At 37.8% G+C, this 21673-nt stretch overlaps 1 protein-coding gene across 3 annotated transcripts in view; it reads right to left on the bottom strand.

The window, feature by feature from the left end:
- The window catches only part of ADAMTSL1 (ADAMTS like 1), a 982413-nt gene that overhangs the window by 725069 nt on the left and 235671 nt on the right, over positions 1-21673 (bottom strand). For all 3 annotated transcript variants that reach the window (XM_074394894.1, XM_074394896.1, XM_074394895.1), the window contains exon 2: positions 2299-2418. In XM_074394894.1, coding sequence (XP_074250995.1) covers positions 2299-2418 — 120 coding nt within the window. The remainder of the gene's footprint in view (positions 1-2298; positions 2419-21673) is intronic.

Here is a 21673-nt window from a genome sequence, read left to right as displayed (position 1 = left end):
GATAGGCATGGTGAGTTTTCTCACCATGATTATCCTCTATTCATTTGTGATAAACCCTTAACACAACTGAGCATTTATCACAAGCAAGTGCTAGGCTAAATCCTAGAGACCTGAGAATCAACAGAGATCCTATCTTCAAGGAGCAGAGCTGCTAATCTGATAGGGAAGGTAAAACGTGTGCATAAATGTCTTTGGGATACTCGGTAAGACTTACTTAAAATCAGATAGGTTTGTGCAAACAGAGTACGCTGCTCAACCATTTTTCCTCTCTCACTTGCTTTCATCAAGTGATTCTTGAGACCTATACCAGGAAGGTTTCTTGTTGATTCTCCCATTCTGCTGAAGAGCCTCCTCCCAATGAGACAGAAGCTCATAAATAAGGGGTATGAAAGGAAATTCCACCTTTCTGGTTACTAATACGAGTAGCAACTCATGTTTGAACTCTTCCCCTAGATAAACACAGAGATTATGGTGATTCATCTTCTAATGTCGATTTAGGAAATAAAGTTACACTTTCCAAGTTTTCTATCGGTGGGCCAAATGAAGTTCTCATATATGGAGACACACTTTCCGCAGAAATTGTTAGAATTTCAAGCACTTATTGGGAGGCTGAAGTAGCTTCTGGTAGTTGAGAAGCTTCAAACTTTTCTTTTTTCCCCTCTGTTTTTCTTGTACAACTCCAGCTTTGTGAAGTGACTACTTGTTTTGGTAAGTAATTCCTCTTTCAGGTAAAATACCTCCACCCACTCGATTACTATGACCTCAGTGCCTTTGAGGAAATTAAACAGCATGTACAGTTTCATTTTAATGAAAATCAATCCTAGGTGATAATAATGTTTGCGACATCCTTCAGTGCTTATCAAGTGACAAAAATTGGTTTCAGTGGAACTACTATGACAATCCCATTATGTCCATAATTAGTTCATATTATTCAATTTCTTTTGTGATGGAAATGATATAATAATTAGACTTGTTTATGAAGTTTTCATGTAGTATCTGCATAGCAACACTTGCCAGGACTTTGCAGAAACCAAACTCAGTATGAGCCAACGTATTTCAGATTTCATATAACAGCAAGTGGGACAAAACTAAAATATAATTGCAAGATATTGTTCATAAGAAGGAAAAATAAAGCTTAGGTGACAATTGTTAGGTCCACAATAGATCACAAAGAAAGCTGTAAACAAACAAGAAAAGTGTAAAAGGTAGGCTCTGCATATTCAGGCTTACGAAGAAAAAATAGACCCAATATATGAACCATATGAAAATGTATTATAGTATCATTGGAAGCCTCCACCACCGTTCCTGCTCACACTGGGGCATATGCTTTGAGAAAGATGTGAACGCTCATCACAAAAAAAGAGGTAAATGACAAAAACAATAAGAAGTAGCCTGTGAATGACAATGAAGAGACGCAGTGTCTAGAAGAGAAGCATGTGACACAGATGCAAAATATCCTCTGGAGAGAGGGCAGTCAGGAGGTAGGGTACAGAAGGTAGAAATAAAGTCACTTGTATGTTTGCTTTGGGGGTACTCTAAGGCATTATTTTCTGCGATCCTACCATTTTATGGCTGGACAAGAAGCCCACTTGCTTGTACACACGGCATCCTCTAATTCCAATATGAATACTTCTGAGCACAAGGTCATCACTATACAGAACCACTTTTAGAACTTTCCCAAGGTGTCTATCCAATTCTCATGAAGAAATCCGAATTACAAATCACAGTTTGATTTGCAAGCAGAGAAAGACCTGTATCTTGACATCTCCAGTCAACTATACTATTGTTTTCACTTGAGAGCTCATTTTCTAGACTTTTTCCCCCTAAAGCCACCACCAGAGAAACAAACTTTCATAAAACAAGTATCACTAACATTTTGAAGTAAAAATATCCAAAAAAAACCAGGATTGGAAGATGGTGGAATTTCCACTGACCCATAAAACGATCTGGGCTTTACATATAAATCTCCTTTTTTCTTCACTCACTTAAATTATTGCCATTTTATGTTTGGACTTGTTGGCAAAACATCAGTTATTTTAAAGTGAATCCTCCACATGCTGCCCCAGACAAACTTTAACATTCGAGTGAAATGTTTAAAACTTGCCAGACCCAGGAAAAGTCAGAAAGTTGCCCCATACAGTTTGCCCACTGCCCTACCACGTTGCCTCCCCCTCCTCTCGCAGACAGGAAAAAATACCATCCGAACCTGTTCAGATTGCTAAAAACCACCACCACACGTCAGAATCAGCCATTGAACCTCAGTATTTCTTTGAATAAGTAGAAGAAGAGACACTGTACCGAGTCTTCAGTTTTGTGACTACTCAAGAGGTCAGACAGGAAATCTTCATGGAGGCTCTCTCTTCGAATCAATGTAAATTCCCGCAGGAAAACAGCCCCTTGGCTTTGGTCTCCGCATACCTAGAGAGATAAGGTAGCTGAATTAAGCCTTCAGACAGAGCCTGGAGGGAGGGGGCGCTGTGTGATTAGTTGCAGAAAGCTCTTGGATTCACTTCAAGTCTGATTAGAGCAATTGTTTTGAGTGCAAAAACAATGCACGCAAATACATATTAATGCAAGAACCACTAGAACATTCTGGCACATGGCTCTTAAAATGGATGCCAGGAACCTCCCCTGCTAAGTTGATGCCTCCTAACTGACGGGTGTACAATCTCAAAATCCAGTGATGATAGGTTATCTCTGTGGCCAGGTCCAATATGGTCAGGCTCCTAGACTCATCTCAGTGGGCTCTCCATGTATCTGAACTGCATATGGGTCTTGCATCCACAGGGATCTATCCTTAGTCTAATAGATAACAGCACCTACATAGGTACCCAATGTCCTGTTAAATATTTAGCAGATAAGAAAAGCCTGGACTGAACCCAGAACTGACTTCCTGGGCTACTGAAGTGCTTTAGAACCAGATGTACATTAGCTGCTCCGGAAGGAGGTATTGGAGAACTTTCATCTAGAGTTTATCACACATTCCAGATTCTTTACACAGGTTATCTTGTGACAGCCCCAAGAGGTGTCTGTTATCAGCCACACTTTACAAATTAGGAACTAAAGGCACAAAGGGTTTCAGGAATTTGTCAAGTCAGTAAGTGTTGAAATCAGCATTCAACTACAGGTCTAACTCTAAAACCCTTATCTTTCATTGTATCCTTTGGCTACTGAGCTACTCAAGCCTCATCTGGTGAGAGGCAAATTGTTAAATAATTTACCCAGGCCTCCTTCTACCTCTCTATGCCTCGGTTTACTCACCGAACAACGGGAATCATGACAGTGTCGTCTTGTTGAGAAAATAGGAAATAACATGTAAAATGCTTAGTGTGGTGCCTTTTATATAGTAAGCTCAGTAAATAACAGTCACTATTATTATGAAAAGCACATTCTGCCCAAGGAACAAGTAAAAATCTAAGGTTCTAGCTAGCACATGAAGTTCTTTAATCATATTTATAATATATATAATGAACGGCATATCTATCGCATTGTCTTTTTAACTCATACACTTTGATACCTTTTTATGGTATTGATAATATCAGCAATAAATATGTGGATATTTATATTAATTTACACCTTCTTTAAAATAATGCATAATAAATTAGTTATTTTAAACCCTATGTCTTTTGGAAAGGGGTATACTCTTCCATAACATATATGATGGCATCTCATCAAGAGGCTTAATCTATCAAATACTTTTATATGATACCAAGACAAAAGGTCTTAATTAAACTTAAAATTCTGTTGTTACACAGTATGGTCAATATGATGGTGGTAAAAAGAATCTTGGTCCCCAGCACCTATACACCCTGGTGTCACACATACTTGCTTTAAATGGCCAAAAGGATTTTGCAGATGTAATTAAGACTACTAATTAGGGTTAGTAACCTGAATTATCCAGGTAGGTCCAATGTAATCACATGAGTATGTAAAAACAAAACTTTCTCCAGGCTGAGGGAGAAGAGGAAGTCAGTGATGTAGCAGCGGGAAAACTCAAAGAGATTCAAAGTGTGACAAGGACTTGACTTGCCACTGCTGGCTTGAAGATGGGAAGGGCAGGGGCACATAGGAAGCATGAGAAGGAAGCTTAAAAGGGGACCCTAGTCCTAGAGGAGAACTATTAACTTCAGCCAAATCTTGATTTTTAACCCAGCAGTACACTGACCAGATAATCCAACCATACCTTGCCAGACTCCTGACCTACAGAAATTTTAAGATAATACTTCTGTGTTGTTTTAAGCCTTTAAATGTGTGGTAATTTGTTATGGCAGCAAAGGAAAACTTATTACAATCATTGAAAGGCAGGGCACAATGAGGTTGTTTTTCTTCTACATTGACTTTCATAAGAACTAACAAATACTAAGTAAGTAGAGGTATAAATTACAAAAACGGATTCATGGAAATGTAGCCTGCTAGCTAACCTAAATTATTCCTGTTATGTTTAATATTAATTTTCTCTTAGTTCTTTCCTTGTCAAGGTCAATCATTCCTTCAGTCCGCAGTTAAATATACCCTAAAGCCTGTATTGAACATATGTAATTCCCCTGCTCAGAAGCCTTCCCCACTTCTTGCTGGGTGCATTCAAAATTCAGGTACTAGTTATTCATGGCGACTCAGCAAAATTCACATGAATTTTGCTGGATGCATTCAAAATTCATGTGCTTGTCATTTATGGCCACTTCAAGTCCTAGGTAAGAAGTGACTACACTTATGCAATTCTCTTTTTAAGAAAGATCAAGAACTGAGTGTACAATAATCCAGAATTGATGTGTTCCAACTTTGGTGTTTTTGAAAGGACTAATGTATGTTGATCCCTACTGAATCCCCTATTTTATAAATCATTTCTTCAAAAATCCAAGGCTATTTTGAATTCTGTTATTCAAAATGGTGATCACCTTTTGTCACTTGATGCCAATTCTTAAAAGCTAAAATCTGAAAAGAAGACTAATGAACTAAGATGCATTTTCTTTGTGAAAACTTTTGTGTCTACAAAATATTTCTTTTGTTAAGCCAATTAAATAAATAGACCAAAATGACTCAAATATTCACCAAAAGAGGCAATGAGATGTCAGATATGAAGACTGAATACTCACTAATACAACAATGAAGGATAAACAGCAAACATTTTGTCCATTTGGTTTATACTTTAATTTTCAATTGTAACCGTTTATTTGTTTAAGAAAGAATGTCTGCCTGCTTATATTTCCCAAGAAATGCTCACATTTTATGAGTCTTATAATACACATCAAGATGTCCAATTCATCCAATACTTTAATGTAATATCAAGGCAAAAATTCTGAATTAAACTTAAAATTCTATTTAATCCTGTAATCCTGGCCACGCATGGCAGTTCACACCTATAATCCCAGCACTTTGAGAGGCTGAGGCAGGAGGATTGCTAGAGCTCAGGAATTCCAGACCAGCCTGGGCAAATAGTTAGATCCTATCTCTACAAAAAAAAAAAAAAAAAAAAAAAAATTAATTAGCCAGATGGTGGTGTTCGCAGGTGGCCCTAGCTTCTTGGGAGGATGAGGTGGGTGGATTGCTTGAGCCTGGCAGACAGAGGCTATAGTGAGCCATGACTGTGCCGCTACTACACTCTGGCTTGGGCAGCAGAGCTATCCTTTACTTAAAATAATTTAAATAAAGAAAAAGAAAATTGTATTTCCCATGCTCAGACCAGGATTCCTAATTTGGGGATGGGAAAATATGGTTACTTCACATCTGATATGTAAAAAACCACCTTGCAGTTTTAAGGTACTTATTATATGATAAAAATGTATTAAAACTGGCATACCATTGCATCTTATGGTTCAGTGGTGTTAGTTTTACAGAGGGAAAACAGAAGCATGAGAAGTGGAGAAATTATGTGTATGGCCAATGGCTATGTTGGGATTAGAGGACAGAGAGTATCTCTTAAAAACTTAAATCTCTTTTGGATATAACCCTCTTTATTTACCCACAGGAATAGGGTAAGGAACACCTTCTTGTCCTATGGGATTCCCAGACTACTAAGGATAGTTCTCCAGGACCTATGAAGACTGCCTAGCATTTGTGTCCTGTGACAAAGATTGCTTCTCTTTACTGCAGTCTAACTTCCTGCTTCAGTGACCCCTCTTTCTGATTGTTGGCACACCAAAGCACTGAGAGAACCAACCCAGGAATACAGAAACAAAAGCTTCGAGAATAGAATTGTGTTAGATCCAGGAAGTCATGAAAGCAGTCTGCTGTTGAAGAATAAATTCTCTCCAATGGGACTGATTGATCAACCATCTAGAGGTGTTTGAGAGGGTCATAGGTAAACATAGGAAATTAGGGAGTCATCAAATAACTTTCTTTCTCTACTTCATTAAGGAGAAAATGAGATAAAGTTAGTTTAAAAATAAAAACAACAGTCACTGAATAACAAGAGTCTTTTGCATTTGGCTTGGTGATGTGCAGTCAGAAACTCAAACTATGTCTGCAATATACATTTCATTTTCTACTTCACACTCACTTTGTTCATAACCTGGCACCAACAATTCTCTTGACTAGCCTGACTTTCAGTGGCTCTAGAGAATACTGATTAGTATTCTCACTCATCGGCTCACAATTAACATGTTTGGTGTAAGAGATAAAAATTTCCCCTCAGATTTTCCTGCTTCTAACAAGTTTACTCGATGAGCCGTGACTGAAATTTGGAAAGTTAAAATCCAGAGTAACTGGTTCATCTTTTGGAACCCCTGCCATCATTAAAGAAGAGCCATAATTGCTATAAAAATTGTAATGTTTATGATGGGAGCTGATTATGACTAGAAATTCCATGCAGCTATAATGTTCCTACAACTCTGGGAGAGGCAGCCATTTACTTCCAGGCTAGCAGAAAGAGCTGTAGAAATATCTGAAGTTTAAACATACAAACATGCCCTCAAATGATCAGTTTATTGCTCTTCTTCCTTCATTTAGTTTCTCTGTGAAAACGGAATCTTAGCCAAGCTCATGTCCCATGGGCAGGACTTAAGTTTCAACATTACTTAGGAAATGTAGTGCTGAAAACTACAACGTTAAAATTTTTTTCCTACCAAAAAGACTCGGTAAAATATGTTATGTCTATACTCTGATTCACAGTTTACTGAGAATTAAGATAGTAAAGCTATACATTCTGGAAGAGTAATATAAACAATGTAAGTAACTGGCCATGTTGTTATTTGAATGTACACCTATATTTAAATGCCAGTGGATACTGAAATATTTGATGTCAGGGTTTTGAGCTCTTGTTTGGCACAACTAGAACACATAAATGTTTATAGGATAAATAACTGAATAGAAACATTTCTTGGAGGCAAAACCATCTTGCTCCAGTTTTGAGGATCACTGCTAAGTATTAGGAGGAAATGCTAACTTAGATGATCCAAAGAGCCCAAATCTAATCCTGCCACTCATATCATTATTACCTAATCATGAAAACTACAATGACACAGAGATCAAAAGAAGGAAGGAAAATCTGCTCCCAGTGTGAAAGTGTAAGTAACTTCCGGTGGGAAGGACATCCAGACAAAGGAATAAAATATTGATAGCCAGGAATAGGCATAATCCCAAATGAAACTGTACCTCAATTTTATAAATAGATTCTAAATTAAAAAAAAATGATCTCTTCAACTTTATTAAAAGATACCATGTGGTCTGCCATTTGGTAACAAATTGAGTTTACCAGATTTCAGTACATTCCACTTGTGATAAACAAGGGTCCCTGTTTTAGAAAGGGAATTAATAATTTGACAGCTTGCTTCTGGAAGGACTATTCTAATGAGCTTAAATGTCAAGGTAGGGGTGGGATTCAAGTCTACCCTCAATGGGCCTCTTTCTATTAATCCAAAAACTTCATTCCTGGTTGCAATATGTGAATGTAGCAAGATAGGGAAATGACTGAAAAGTAATTCATTTGTAAAGGATAAGAAAAAATCATAAGCATATACCTCTGCTAAAGAAATTTCCTCATTATAAGGCAAGAGGAGATATACTCCCGAGGTTTATAAGAATATACATCAAAATAATGATATTTATAATATCTCTAAACTCATATTTACCAATCCGAAGAGGCTCAATCAGCTTATCATATGTTAGAATCAACAACTCCTGTCTGCATGCACTCAAACTCACCGAAACCTATGGCCAGCTCTACAAGGAACTGGCCATTTATACAGCAAGCAGGAGGGCAGTGTCACTGAATAAACTGCTTTCAATGTTCAAAGGGTCCACTTAGAAAACCATCTGTTTCTCTCTGTAAGTATTTTTGGTTGTTGTGTTGGTGGGTGACTAAATGCTTTTAGACAGAGATTCTGCAATGACAATATACCTTATCCATACATACCACCCTATCAGGCTTGTGGCAAGGGAAGAAAAAGATTCTTGAAGTAGCTTCAGGTGTTCACAGCTAATGGCTGCCAACCCTGCAAGCTGATTAGCAGTGTTATACTCCCTGAAGGCAAGGCTAAATATGATCCCCAAGAAGATCGTGGGGGTGCCTAATAAAAGCATTCTTATAACCATATTTAACCCATTGACATTTATATACCTGGTGTTTGGAGTTTAAAAACATTTCAGTATTCTGTTTGTTCTTCTACCAACTTTAATTACCATTTCTAAGGATTGTAAAGATAATTGCTAAAAGGTTAGAGCTGAAAGAAATGAGATGGAACATGCTGGTCCAGAATGTTCATCTGGGCCCCATAATTCTCGGTACAGATGTTCCTGCTTAGTTCAGGTCTGATTTAGGGAAACAGCTATAATATGGTTTGAGGCAAGGTGACCAGATGTAGCTGAATTTAAAGATCTGTCCCAGAATGTCAATGAAAAGAAACTCCATTGCCCTAGCAAAATATCCTTTATGGGAGGAACAGACTTATGTTTAAAGACATACCTACTTTATCATTAAAGTGATAGATATCTACACCTTGACAAGACAGGAGTCTAAAAATAAAACAAAATTTAAAAATTATTAATATAACTATCAAACATTTATCCCACAGTTCTGTAAAGAGGTTTATTCTCACAAAGCAATGTGTAAAGAAAAAGTAGCAAAAGGAATTCTGTCAGAGGGTATGCACCATGTATAATGTGGGATTGATCTATAGACAAGCTATGGTATTTCTCTAACTTGTTATGAACACAGACACTGAAATGAAAGTGCTAAGAAAACATTAGCAACCATCTTCACCAAGCTCTGCTTTTTCAAATGAAGGAGACATCACCTTTCTACATGTAGGGTAGAGAAAACATGGGTTTTGAGCCATCTTCCTTGACATCTATAAGATAATAAAACAGCCAAATAAGAAAGGCAGCACCTTTCCTAAAACATATAGCCAATTATCCTCTTCTTTCTTGTCCCCAAACATTTAAAAACATATTATACCCCATTGTTTTCTAGAGAGAAAGAGGATTCTGTTTCCAAAGAGTTCTAAATACACTCTGCTTCAGAAAGTATTGCTGATAACAGCTACGATTCATTTCTACACGTAGATAATGAAAGAACACACAAAACGTAAATGTTAGACTCTTCTGTACTACACTCCTTGGTGGACATGCACATTTTTGTCACATCTTCTAATGACAAGGCAAAATAGACATGGTCTGCAAAGTGTGTACGTGTGTGTGTGGGTGGGTGGGTGTTTATGTGTGTGCTTTAAATCTTACATGAAAATGCTCATTCAATGCCAAGAATTAAAAGAGAGAGTTGAACAGTTAACTGGAGGAGAATGTTAGGATGAAAAAATGAACGAAGAACATAAAAATGTCTACATACACATTCAGGGATAGAAATCAACCTTTTTGGATTGTACACTTGGCAGATGTTTATACTGATCAACATCATTATCTAGGCTTATCTAAAGTGCGTTGCTTAGGAGTTGAAGTCAGGATACCACCCATACTTTAAATCAAGTTGAAGATAAATTGGCAAAGGAGCTTCTTTCTTCACCCCTGCTTAGTTTACATTGGCTCCTTTCGTGGCCATAAAGATGAACCACCCAGATCTCCTGCCACAGAGGAGTCTGTTATCTTAACCAACAGATGGCCCTAGATGCTGTATTCTGAACCCACCTCACTGTTTGCACCAAGGCCACGCTTTCCGAGGCCGTGCTTTCTGAGGGTTGTTCCAATGACTGAGCACAGCACAGTGAGCACAGCAGAGATGCTACAGCAGCTTCATTCTTGAGAGAGGTAGAGCTCTCTGAGGGTGACTTCTGCTCAAGGACTCCACAGTCTGGCTGAAACTATCTTAGCACTAGGCTGCAGTCTGAGTCTCTTCCTCCCCAACCCTTCTGTCTTCCCTCTTTCCTTCACAGAAGACAGGGATGCATTCTATCTGATGCATTGCAGTCTGATAGCTCTTCTGGCATCCTCTGCCCCGCCCCACCCTTTTTTCCCAATACATTTCTTGTATTCCTAATTCTATCTTGTCAGGACAAGATTCTGGAAGGACCTAAACTCATAGCATCCCTTCTTTTGACCCAAGTACTATTGGACTAGACCTAACGCTTTCAATTTGCCATCCCTATCTGTATCAAAACAGGCTGCCCAGTCTCCATGCTACCAAGCAAATGGTGGGAACTATGTTAGGGCTCCTCTCTTCTCTCTCTGCACTGACATCTCAGTTAACGCTCTACAGCAGGGGAATCCAATCTTTTGGCTTCCTTGGGCCACACTGGAAGAAGACCTGTCTTGCAGTGTACATAAAATACATTAACACTAATGATAGCTGATGATATTTTAAAAATCACAAAATAGCTCATAATATTTTACGAAAGTTTGCAAATTTGTGTTGGGCCACATTCAAAGCTGTCCTGGACCACATGAGGCCATGGGCTGCAGGTCAGACAAGCTTTCTCTACAGTGTTTTGAAATAATGATCAGAACTACTGGATGACAGACAGCTTTGACTTTGTCTCCATCATCCTCACCCAGACTGGCCCCAAGTTCACTACCATTCTAGCATTCCTCTTCATCCTAACTAAAATGCAGATGAATTTCAGATCCTCACTATATCCAGTTAGTTCAATGACTTTAATTTCAAACAGATAAAGTCAGAGTAGTAAGTTAAATCATTGCATGGGCAAACTAACTGATATTGTTTCATAAACCCAGAAGTTTCTATTACTGGCTAGAAGTCTCAGCAGCATGTGTATGCCAGAGGACAAAAATATAAGAAAATAATTTGGACCCATACAGATTTATTTCTCCTTCAAAAACAAGATGTTCAAGGCACAAATCTCCAGACAGTGCTTTAACATTTTAAGTAGTGTAATTCTGATATCTGTGGTTCACCACCTCCATCACCACCCCCACAGTACCCCCGCCATACATGCCATGGCCTAGTCTCTGAAAAATGTAAATACACAAAATCAGGAGAAATGTATATCAATATTTAAATTGTATATGTAACTTAAAGAATTTCAAGTATTTACTCAGTATCTCCAGAAAATGCCCGAGAAAGGGGGAGGTTCCTACTTAATGCATAGCAAGCATTCTTCAATGTCCACACTTTTCTTCCCACCCATTTCTGTCATTCTTGATGTACTTCACATAAATGGCAGCTAGTTCTTCAGAAACATTTTCTTTTTTTTTGTCTCTCAACTCCCGAGTTATTTTTGAAATCCAGCTCATGTATTCCTTGGGGAAAGAGAATCGGAATGTTGAATATATTTATGTATTATTGTCATTTGTTTATATTAATAATATGTTGTTCCTGTTAAGGAAGCATGATATTTGTATGGACAGGAAAGCACCACACAGGCACATATGTGTATTCATGAAGCAGCCAAGCAGAGAGGCTAGGTGGAATAGGAAAAGCCCTAAAACTATTCAGAGAGACTCAGATGTTCCAGTGCCCCAGCTGAACCCAGCCTCTAGCTATGCCTACAGAACCACCAGATATGTCACTGAATCATCCCGAACATTCTATTGCAACTAAGCTCTCCAAAGAGTGCAGCCCCAGCGGATGCCACACGGATCAGAGGAATCATTCAGTTGAACTCAGTCACTCCATAAATTACGGGACATGATGATGATATTGTTTTAAGCCACTAAGTTTGGGTTGGTTTATTACATAACGATAGGTCAACAGAATGCCATGGTAACATATGTTGAAGAGAGAAAGAAAAAAATGCATCTTCATAGCCCATGTTTGCTTTCAGAAGCACAAAAGTGGGAGTGCTTTTCTTTCTAGGATATCCATATTTGTTTAAAAAATGGGGTTTTAAGATCATGATAGGTGCTGATCTTCAGCTGACACTGAGAAAGAATAACTATCTCTCAGCAGGCCCTCTGATTTTGTGTCGAATTCTATAAATCTCAAAATTGCCTGCTGCCAGCATTTCCCTGTAGGCTTCACTACTTCTGCCTTTAGGGTAGATAACATTAAAGCCACGTAATGATGTTTCCATCTTAATGGATGGTGTCATTTTCACATCTCCTTCCTCAATATAAATGCCTATGGCTTTTTGTAAGTACTAGGTGGCAGGAAAAGTTTTAGTATCATACTTTACTATTCTCTTGCTTACCATGTTATTCTATACATGTTTTGGTAGCTGAGGAATGACATCAAGTGATTACTTTTTCATGTAATTCTAAATGTAATGACTTTATTCTTCATTCTGCATTTTAAAAGTCGTCAAAGTCACTGCCTTTTCACACACCCTTTGGAAGAAATGAGTTCAGGGCACTGTCAGGGTCTTCAGGCCTCACCCCTTCTTTCCTGCATTTAACCAAGTACCTTTCAGCCTCAAAATGTGATCATGAGGCTTTAAGCTCCATGGATTAGAACTACTGCTATCATACTCACCACTCTATTTTGGAAGCTTAGCAGTGCCTGGCACAGAATTGAGTTCTATAAATATATGAGTAGTAAATTAATGCAGGCTTTTAAAAAATCAGTCATTGATTTTATAAATTTTAGAGTTAGAGGCTTAGAAATCATCTAATCTGGCTCCTTCTGAAGCCCACAGAGAAGTACACTGACTTTCCCCAGAGCATATATCTAATAAGGCTAAGAGTACAGTCTAAAATGTAGATTTCTTGACACCAGTCATGTCCTCTCCACTCCATGGCTCCAGTGTCCCTATCCCCTGTTTGGGTTGTCTCTTCAAAGAGTTGGCAAGTAAAGGATGTGAATGACGTGGATCATAGCTGGTTGCAAGCCCAATGAATCAACAGTGAAATGTGGCTAATATAAATGAGAGCTGCTATTAAAAGTACCATGTAGGAAACAAAATATATGACAGCTTTTTTTTTTCTACTCCATGCTTAAGAGATCATAAACCCTGGGAGAGAGCTAATTTCTAGATGCCAAACTTTAAGAACAGCAGACAAACCAACAATTTCCAAAGAAAGAAAACATGATCGTGATTATCTGGAAAGCATTTGACAATCCCTGGGATTAATCAAGGGCATTCTGCCTAGGAAGGGGAGAAGTGAGGGTATGTGAGAGCTGTCTTCTTCATGTACTTCTAAGACAGTGTTGATTTACTTGCCTCTGTCCTGCCCACTACCTTGATTTCTTTTTTGCATTCTTGCTCTTTACATTCTGACTTCAGACATCACTACTCCGCTCTCTCCAAGCTCACCAAGGCTCATCTTCTACCTACCGGCCCTCAATCATCACCCTTTTATGATCATATTCTCCTTCTTGAAAATTTCTCCCCCTTGTTTTCTATAGTAACTGAGAATGATCCTCACTCACTGGCCATTTCTTCGGTTTCTCATTGGGCAGCTCCTCCTGGGCTTCCAACCCAACAAACTAACCATAAATGATCCCATGGCTCTGTCAACCGGCACCTTTTCTTCTCTCTGTTGTTTCTTGCCCTGCAATTCTTTTAAGCTCTCAGTGAGTCAGCCATCTCTTTTAGGCAGATGATTCCCAAACCCATGCATGGAACCATTGCTCTTATATGGCATGTTCTGTACTTCCTGCATCCATATCTTGAATTTTGCAGTGCCCTGTGCCTGGAATCCCCATCTCCTTGTATGAAAATCCCCTCAATCCTTAAAGGCTGTTGCTTCTATGCATCCTCCAAGCACCCATAATCTCCCCTCACAGAATCCACAGAGGTCCTGCTCTTATAGTGAGATCTGGAGTTGCAGGACCTGGGTGGAAGCCTTGGCTCAGCACTTCCTTGCTGTGTGCTTTCAGTAAATTACTGAAACTGAATCTTAGGTCCTTCATGTGTAAATGAGGAAGAACAATAATACTTATATTACAGAATAGTGGTGATAAATATGAAGTGATCTGTAAACTATAAAATGCTATACAAAGTTTGGTAGTATTATTAATACCAGGGATTTTTTTTTTTTTTTTTTTTTTTTTTTTACAGTATGAGCTAGCAGAGCATGTCCACTCAAAGTAATTACTACATCCATCTTGACTGACTCACTTGGCTGAAAAAACATGTGGACATTCTAGTGTAAACAAGACTGGCAAGGGGATATAGGGGATGTATGCCATAATTTATTGAGATATGTCTCCGGGCACCTCATTTTTAAACAAAAAAGCACAGCCTATTATTATTTATCTGATGGTAAGTGTTTTCATCACTCTTGTGGCCATTTTGGAACTCATCTTACCTTTCTTCCTTGGCCATAAATACACCAAGGCCGAGGGCCCTAACCCACTGATCATGCTGCAAGGCCAAGAACAAGTATTGTAAACTTAGGATGTGTACCATATTTGTTGAATTGAATGAAAACAAATTTGGGACATCTATTTTCATTGAAGTGGAATTCAGCCCCTTATCTTGAAAAAAAAATAGTTTCAAATAATCAAATGTAATATATTGAACATGGAGTTGACAACTTAGTAGGTAATGAAAACCTTGGCACCAGAGGCATTCACACAGGAGCTGAAGAAAAAAATTTAGACGAATTCTAAGTCTTCAAGCTCTGAGAAATGATGGATTCATTAGCTAAAATTATCGCTAGTATTTCCACTGTCACTTCACACATCCTCATTAACAGATACAGATGCTCAGCAATTGGTGGTGATATTTACTCCCCTCACATTACAGTTGTGTAAAGGGTTTTGTTTGCTCTAGCATCTTCAGAGCACTGTCTAGTTTTTAGGCATCTGAATAATAGCCTCTTAGACCATGCATTAAGGTCACAGATGATGGATAATTCAAACAAATTTGGATCAGTGTATTCATTAAATAGATGGACTAGGTAACACAGAAGCTACCATAATACATTTTCCAGAATCAAGAATCTGAGTTGAATGGTTTTAAATGTTGCTCACACCCACTGCACTTCCTGGTTAGCTTTTTTCTTCATTCTCCACTGGGGATCCCATTTCTACTAGTCCCCTTTTCTTCTATGCACATGTGATTATTTCCTATTTCACAGAAAAAAAAATAAGTCCTTTAGATTTGAATACCCTAAAATTACTGCCTTCCCAAACTTACATGCCCCTGCACCATGCTTTCTTCAGTCTCTCACAGGTTAACATGTCTTTTCTGCTGATTAAGGCTAATCTCTTCTATCTTCATTCTGAATTCTATTCACTGCTGTCCCCAAAGGGATCTCATTCCATTATTTATTACTCTTCCCCCTCCTCTATATTGTCACTCTTTCCCTCCCATAGATTCTTTTCCCCATGCTCATCTCTTCTTATCTTTGTATTCCAGACAGATACATAGACACATACACACACACACACATACACACACACACACACACACACACACACACACAGAGAGAGAGAGAGAGAAGGAGAGAGAGAGAGAGAGAGAGAGAGAGAGAGAGACTCTTCTCCACACTGTGTCCCTGTTCTAGTAGTCAAAGGTTTTCCTTTCACAGCCACTTTTCTAGAAATAAGTCTTCACTATAACTAATGACTCCACAAACTCAGCAAACAGTAGCTCTGACTTTTGATGTCACCATCCAACTAAAATTTCCCTGGATAAAATTATCAATATCTTCCTAGGTACAAAATCTAATAGGCATTTTCCAGTCTTCATTTTACATGCATGAATTGTGACTGAGTAGGCCATCCCTTCTGCCTGAAACTGTCTTCTTTCCTTTCCATGACACCCCACTCTTCAGACTGTCTTCCATTTTTCCCACAGTTTGATATTTTGGTATTCCTCTGCCCATCCTTTAAAGGCTTTTGTTCTCTGGTGCTCCATACCTATATAACTTGTATCTTACTCTACCAGTTATTCCTGGAAATCTTTTTCACAACCATGGACATAGATGGCACTGATAAAATGACAACTTTCAATTATACTTATCTTTATCTCAAACTCCAGACATACACCCAATTGCCTATTAAGCATCATTAAACAAACATCTCCCAGGCACCTCTAACTGAATAATTCAAATTGAATTTATTTCTTGTCTAGCCCTTTCAAATGTGTTCTTGCTTCTACAAACTCTATCTATATTGTTACCACATCCTCCCAGGTAATCCAAGCCAGAAACCTGTAAGTCTGCCTACAATCTGTCTTTTCTTTTCCCTCTACATTAATTGCTATATCCTAATCCTGCTGCCTCCTGAATGTCTTTTCTACTTGACTGTTCCATCTGCAGGTTTGGTAAGTCCTCTCCTGTACCACCACAGCACTCTTCCTCGTAGTCTTTCTCTTGTACTTTCTTCAATCCAACACATCGTTGCTTGAGTGAGCTTTCTAAAAAAAAAATGCCAATCATGTCTCTCTGGCATGACATGCATCAGTAACTCTTCATTTCTACATGCAGTGTTTCTCAGATTTTGATGTACCCATGAGTCAATGAGGAATGTCATTACAATATCAAAACTCTCACTGAGGAGGTCTGGGTTGGGGCCTGAGATGATGCAGTTCTAAAGCACTTCCTGGTGATGTAATGCTGGGCTCCAGAAACCACCTTAGTAGCAAGTGGTATTAAATTGTATTTTAGTACAATTATCCAGATTGTAATCTTAACCTCCTTCAAAGGCCTCTAAAGCCTATTCTGTTGGGTTTCCATTTATCCCTGCAGACTCTTCTCCAACCATTTTTCCTTCTTTGCTGTTAATGCTCTAGCAACACCAGATGACTTGTGGCCTTCTGAACCACCAGGATCATCTGCTCCTCTATGGCTTTACATTTTCAGTTCCAACTGACTTGCAAGCCCACCTAAAAACGTCTGTTGGTTAATGCCTACTCAACACTGTCTTGGCAAGTGTGACCCCTTGTCAGATAATGAGCTCATTAAGAAGGGTCTGGTTCTTCATCTTCCAGTTCCTGGCCCTAGCAGAGTATCCTGGCCCAGAGGAGCTAGCCTCCAAAGATTGGGGAACCAATACTCAATATATTCCTCTACAGCATAAGCCACTTAAAAATTCCCAGTGCTCCATAAACACTTTCTATTGGAGAACCTGCTGGCAAATAGTAAGAAAACAAAATTTCAATGAGATAAGTCTAGAAGATTTTTCCTTTTAGTGGTTAAAATAAAAACACTAAAGTGGGAATAAATGAGGAAAAGGTCTAAAATGTAAACATGTATTACATATAGAGTTAGATCCTATCTTATATCTAATCAACTGGAATTTAGGCAAATTTAACACTAATAAAAATATTTACATGTTTTTCAAATTGCTTCACCAAACTCTTTTTATTTAAATGTGCCCCTGAGTATATTACCAAATGTGTTAAATGTGTCACCCATTACAAAATGGATAATAATGAAGGATTAGCTAATGAATCATTTTAAGGTCCTACTTATTAATTTTTATATCTTCATTGCCTGGAACCTAATCATCAACTGTTATCAATATCCTGGGAGAAGTGGAAAAATAAAATAAAAATTTATTTATGCATTATAGGTAAGAGTCCACAGAACTTTATAATTTGCTCATTCCTGTCCTTCCTAGAATTCATGGGTGCTTCCAACATTTTACTCACTCTTCACAGAGGTTGCAAATTTTAATTATATTTTTACAGATTCCCATTTGACTTGACTTTAGTATCTGGTCTTGAATTTAAGAGACATTTCTGTTTTATAGTTACCAAATACATTCCTCTACTCTGTTAATCATCCACTTTTTCTTTTGGCTGTCACTGAAGTGTAGGTGACTGAATGTTAAATAAACATTCTTTTTCAAACTCAAACTGAAAATAGGATGTTCCGTTTGTTTATACTATGTAGACATGAAAAAATGTGAGCTTTTCCCCCTTCAGTTCCAAAAAGCCCACTCCCTTCTCTTCCAAAACTCTATTTTTTAAGCTAAAAGTTTGTCAGGTTTTCTGTTGTGAAAACATTACTATGTTTCCAGGGTTTTAAAATCTTCTTTACATTGATGGAGCAGCTTTTGGTCTTTCATTACCTTATGTTATTCCAACAAATATTCATGTAGCTGCTACTCCATTTTAAGAGCTATGCCAGGTGCTGGAGGTATTAAACACAAAAATAAATATGGTCTCTTGCTTCCATGATCTTACAGTCTAGTAGAAGAGACAATGGCAGGTAACAACCTCCTAAAATGCCAAAGAGAAGGTGGTATCTGCAATATGGAGATAAAAGCTTCATGCTGTGCAACTGTAGAGAATAGTGGAATACGCTGTTCTTACAAAATATGACATGTGCTCTGAGAACTGTAAACCACCTATCTTCATTTTCATGCCTACTTACGTGGATCCCTGAAGCTCAATCCATGGAATGGAACAGTCTCTAGACAACAATTTCTACTGTTGCTTTGGTCTTTTGAAACAAAAGAATGGGTCAGCCAACAAAGAGCAATTGAAACTCCATTATGTGTGCAAGGCTCTATGGAAAGTCCTATTCTGCTTAGTTGATGGGAGTGAAAATGAGACTTATAAGACATCAAGCACATCTGCTTCTTGAGTAGCCTCACTGGTGTTAAGAGCAGCTAGGAAGAGGGAATACCCCCAAATTATACCCATTCTGCAATAATGCTAATAGACTGGCTGCAACTCGGTACCAAGCAATGAATGGGCTGATGGAAAACAAGAGTATGTCCAATCAGTGCTGAGTGGTGAGCCATTCCCACCTCATCCCCAAACCACCCACCAACATCTTTCTTATTCTGGTTTCTAAGCCACCTTTTTTTCCTGATTAACTAAAATATTATACTATTTCTATCCATCCATAGCCATCACTTTCTTTAAAACCATTTATTACATTCCTAACATATCAAAAATTAGTCTAGATTTTCTACAGCTAGAATCAAATTCCCACAAATCAACAAGATGAATCTAGTATTATTGTTTATATTTTATAGTTGGTCAAACTAAGTTTCAGAGGTTATGTATGCTGACCAATGGTAGAACTAGAATTAGAATACAGGACTGTGTTTTCTTAGAAATTAGGGAATACTATTGTATTAAATAAACACTCTTGAGCACCTACATATATTTAAACAACTATGCTAAAACCTGTAAGTAATTCAAAGGTAAAATCCATGCCCTCAAAGAGATTGAACATAAAAGGAGAAAGAGAAATAGAAAAGTGTTAGCCACTTAGAAATGTGGGACCGAATGAATTTCCTTTGCAATGCATAAATATGGTGATATTAAATACCATATATAAAGCATTGCAAATGAAATCACCATAAAAATCTACACATGCTTTAACATGCACAATATCTGAATGCATTCGTGTACATTTTTTCAATAATACAGAAGTATATAGAGAGTATAAAAATGAAAATCTCCAAACCCTTGAATCCTGTGTGTTCTTTATAAGGGCACACTACCACATTCACTGAAGACCACATGTTCGACAAATATTGTTTGAGCACATGCCTTGCAGATAGCATGTGCTCAAAAATAAGCTAACAAAAAGGTGTTGTTTAGTGTAATGTTATCTTCCATTACCATATTATACATAATAATTTCACCACTTTAAAAATTCCTGTTTTACCCATTCAACCCTGTTCCCTCCCTCAAAAAAGCAGCCATAGATCTACGTCTAGTTTTGCCTTTTCCGAAATGTCATAAAATCAGAATAATATATGTGTAGCTTTTTCAGGTTAGCTTCTTTCTCTTAGCAATATGTATTTAAGATTCATCAATGTCTTTGCATGGCTTGATAGCTCATACCTCTTTATTGCTGAATAGTATTTCATTCACCTGTTGAAGGATATTTTGGTTGTTTGCAGTTTTTGATGACTGTAAATAAGGCTGCCATAAATATCAGGCTGCAGGTTTTTGGGTGGACGTAAATTTTCAAATTGAGTAAATAACTAAAAATGTGACTGCTGGATCATATGGTAAGACTATGTTGAGCTTTGTAAGAAACTGCCAAACATTGTTCCAAGGTTGCTATATTCTCTATTCTTACTAGCAATGAATGAGAATGTGTGTTGCTTTGCATCCTCCTCAGCAATTGGTATTGACTAGTTTTTAGATTTTAGTTATTCTAATAGGTGTGTAGTAGTATCTCCTTGGTTTTGATTTGCATTTCCCTAATGATATATTATGTTGATTATCTGTACATATGCTTATTTGCCACCTGTATATTCTCTTCGATGCAGTGTCTATTCAAGTTTTTGCCTGTTTTTTTCCTTATTGTTGAGTTTTAGGAGCTCTTTGTATATCTTAAATACAAGTCATTTATGAGGTATTTAGTTTGTGAACATTTTCTCCCAATCTATGGGCTTGTCTTTTTGTTCCTGTAACCGTGTCTTTCACAGAGTAGAAGTTTTTTATTTAGATAATGTTTGGCTTATAAATTTTCATGGATCATGCTTTTGGTGTTATATTAATATCTAAAAAGTCATCATCAAACTCAAGATGACACAGATTTTCTCATATATGGTAGTGAAACCGTTTTATAGTTTTGCATTTTACACTTAGGTCTATAATCCACTTTTGAGTTAATGTTTATGAAAGATATAAAGTCTGCATCTGGGCTCATTTTGTTGTATATGTATATTTGTTGCATATCCAATTGTTCTAGCATCATAATCATGCAATTTTAAAATTGGTAGAATGAAAGGATCATTGTAGGTTATATGCAGTTATTAATGGATTAACAAAACTAACATGGTGATTAAAATTCCCTCAAGTTTGTAAAGCACTAGGAGTTATTATTGTGAGTCACTTAGCAAGAAACTGAGGCTCAGCAGATGTAGAACCTGTCAAATAGTTACCAAATAAGCTCCTGCATGGTCCTCAAAGGACTGAAAACAAATGGTCACGGTAATTGTGCACAATATTTAAAAGCTGTGGAGTATTTTCAAAAAGGCTCAACTCTTTCGTTACTAATACAACTTAATCATCTCTTTCTTTGGGCTTTTAAAGTTTTCTGTCTTCAACAGGCCACTTTTAACATACAAATGCCACTGAGTTGCTTCACCTCTGTAGTTGTCAGAATGATCAGGTTACATCTAAATAACATTGGCATCATTACTGTAGGCCCTTAACTAGAATGAGGCCATCTCCTCACTTCAGTTCTCACAGCAGCTCCCACAACCTCCACTTGGACACTTCTATTACCTATGCATTAGCTTCTTTATGAAGCAGTCTGCTGACCTGACATCTTCAAAGATCTGAAGGAAAATACCTGTATCATGCTGAGACAGAATTCATTTTGCTATAACTCCATCATAGTCCCACTGTTTGGAAACAGAGTGCCATCCTCAGCCAGGTATCTTGACAAGAGTACTCACCTCAATGAAAGCTATTGGAGTACATGGACCCCTCTGAGCTAGGTGACTTGGCACTGC

Source organism: Saimiri boliviensis, chromosome 2, assembly GCF_048565385.1.
Source record: "Saimiri boliviensis isolate mSaiBol1 chromosome 2, mSaiBol1.pri, whole genome shotgun sequence".
NCBI lineage: Eukaryota > Metazoa > Chordata > Mammalia > Primates > Cebidae > Saimiri > Saimiri boliviensis.
This window is presented reverse-complemented; position numbering and strand designations above follow the sequence as displayed.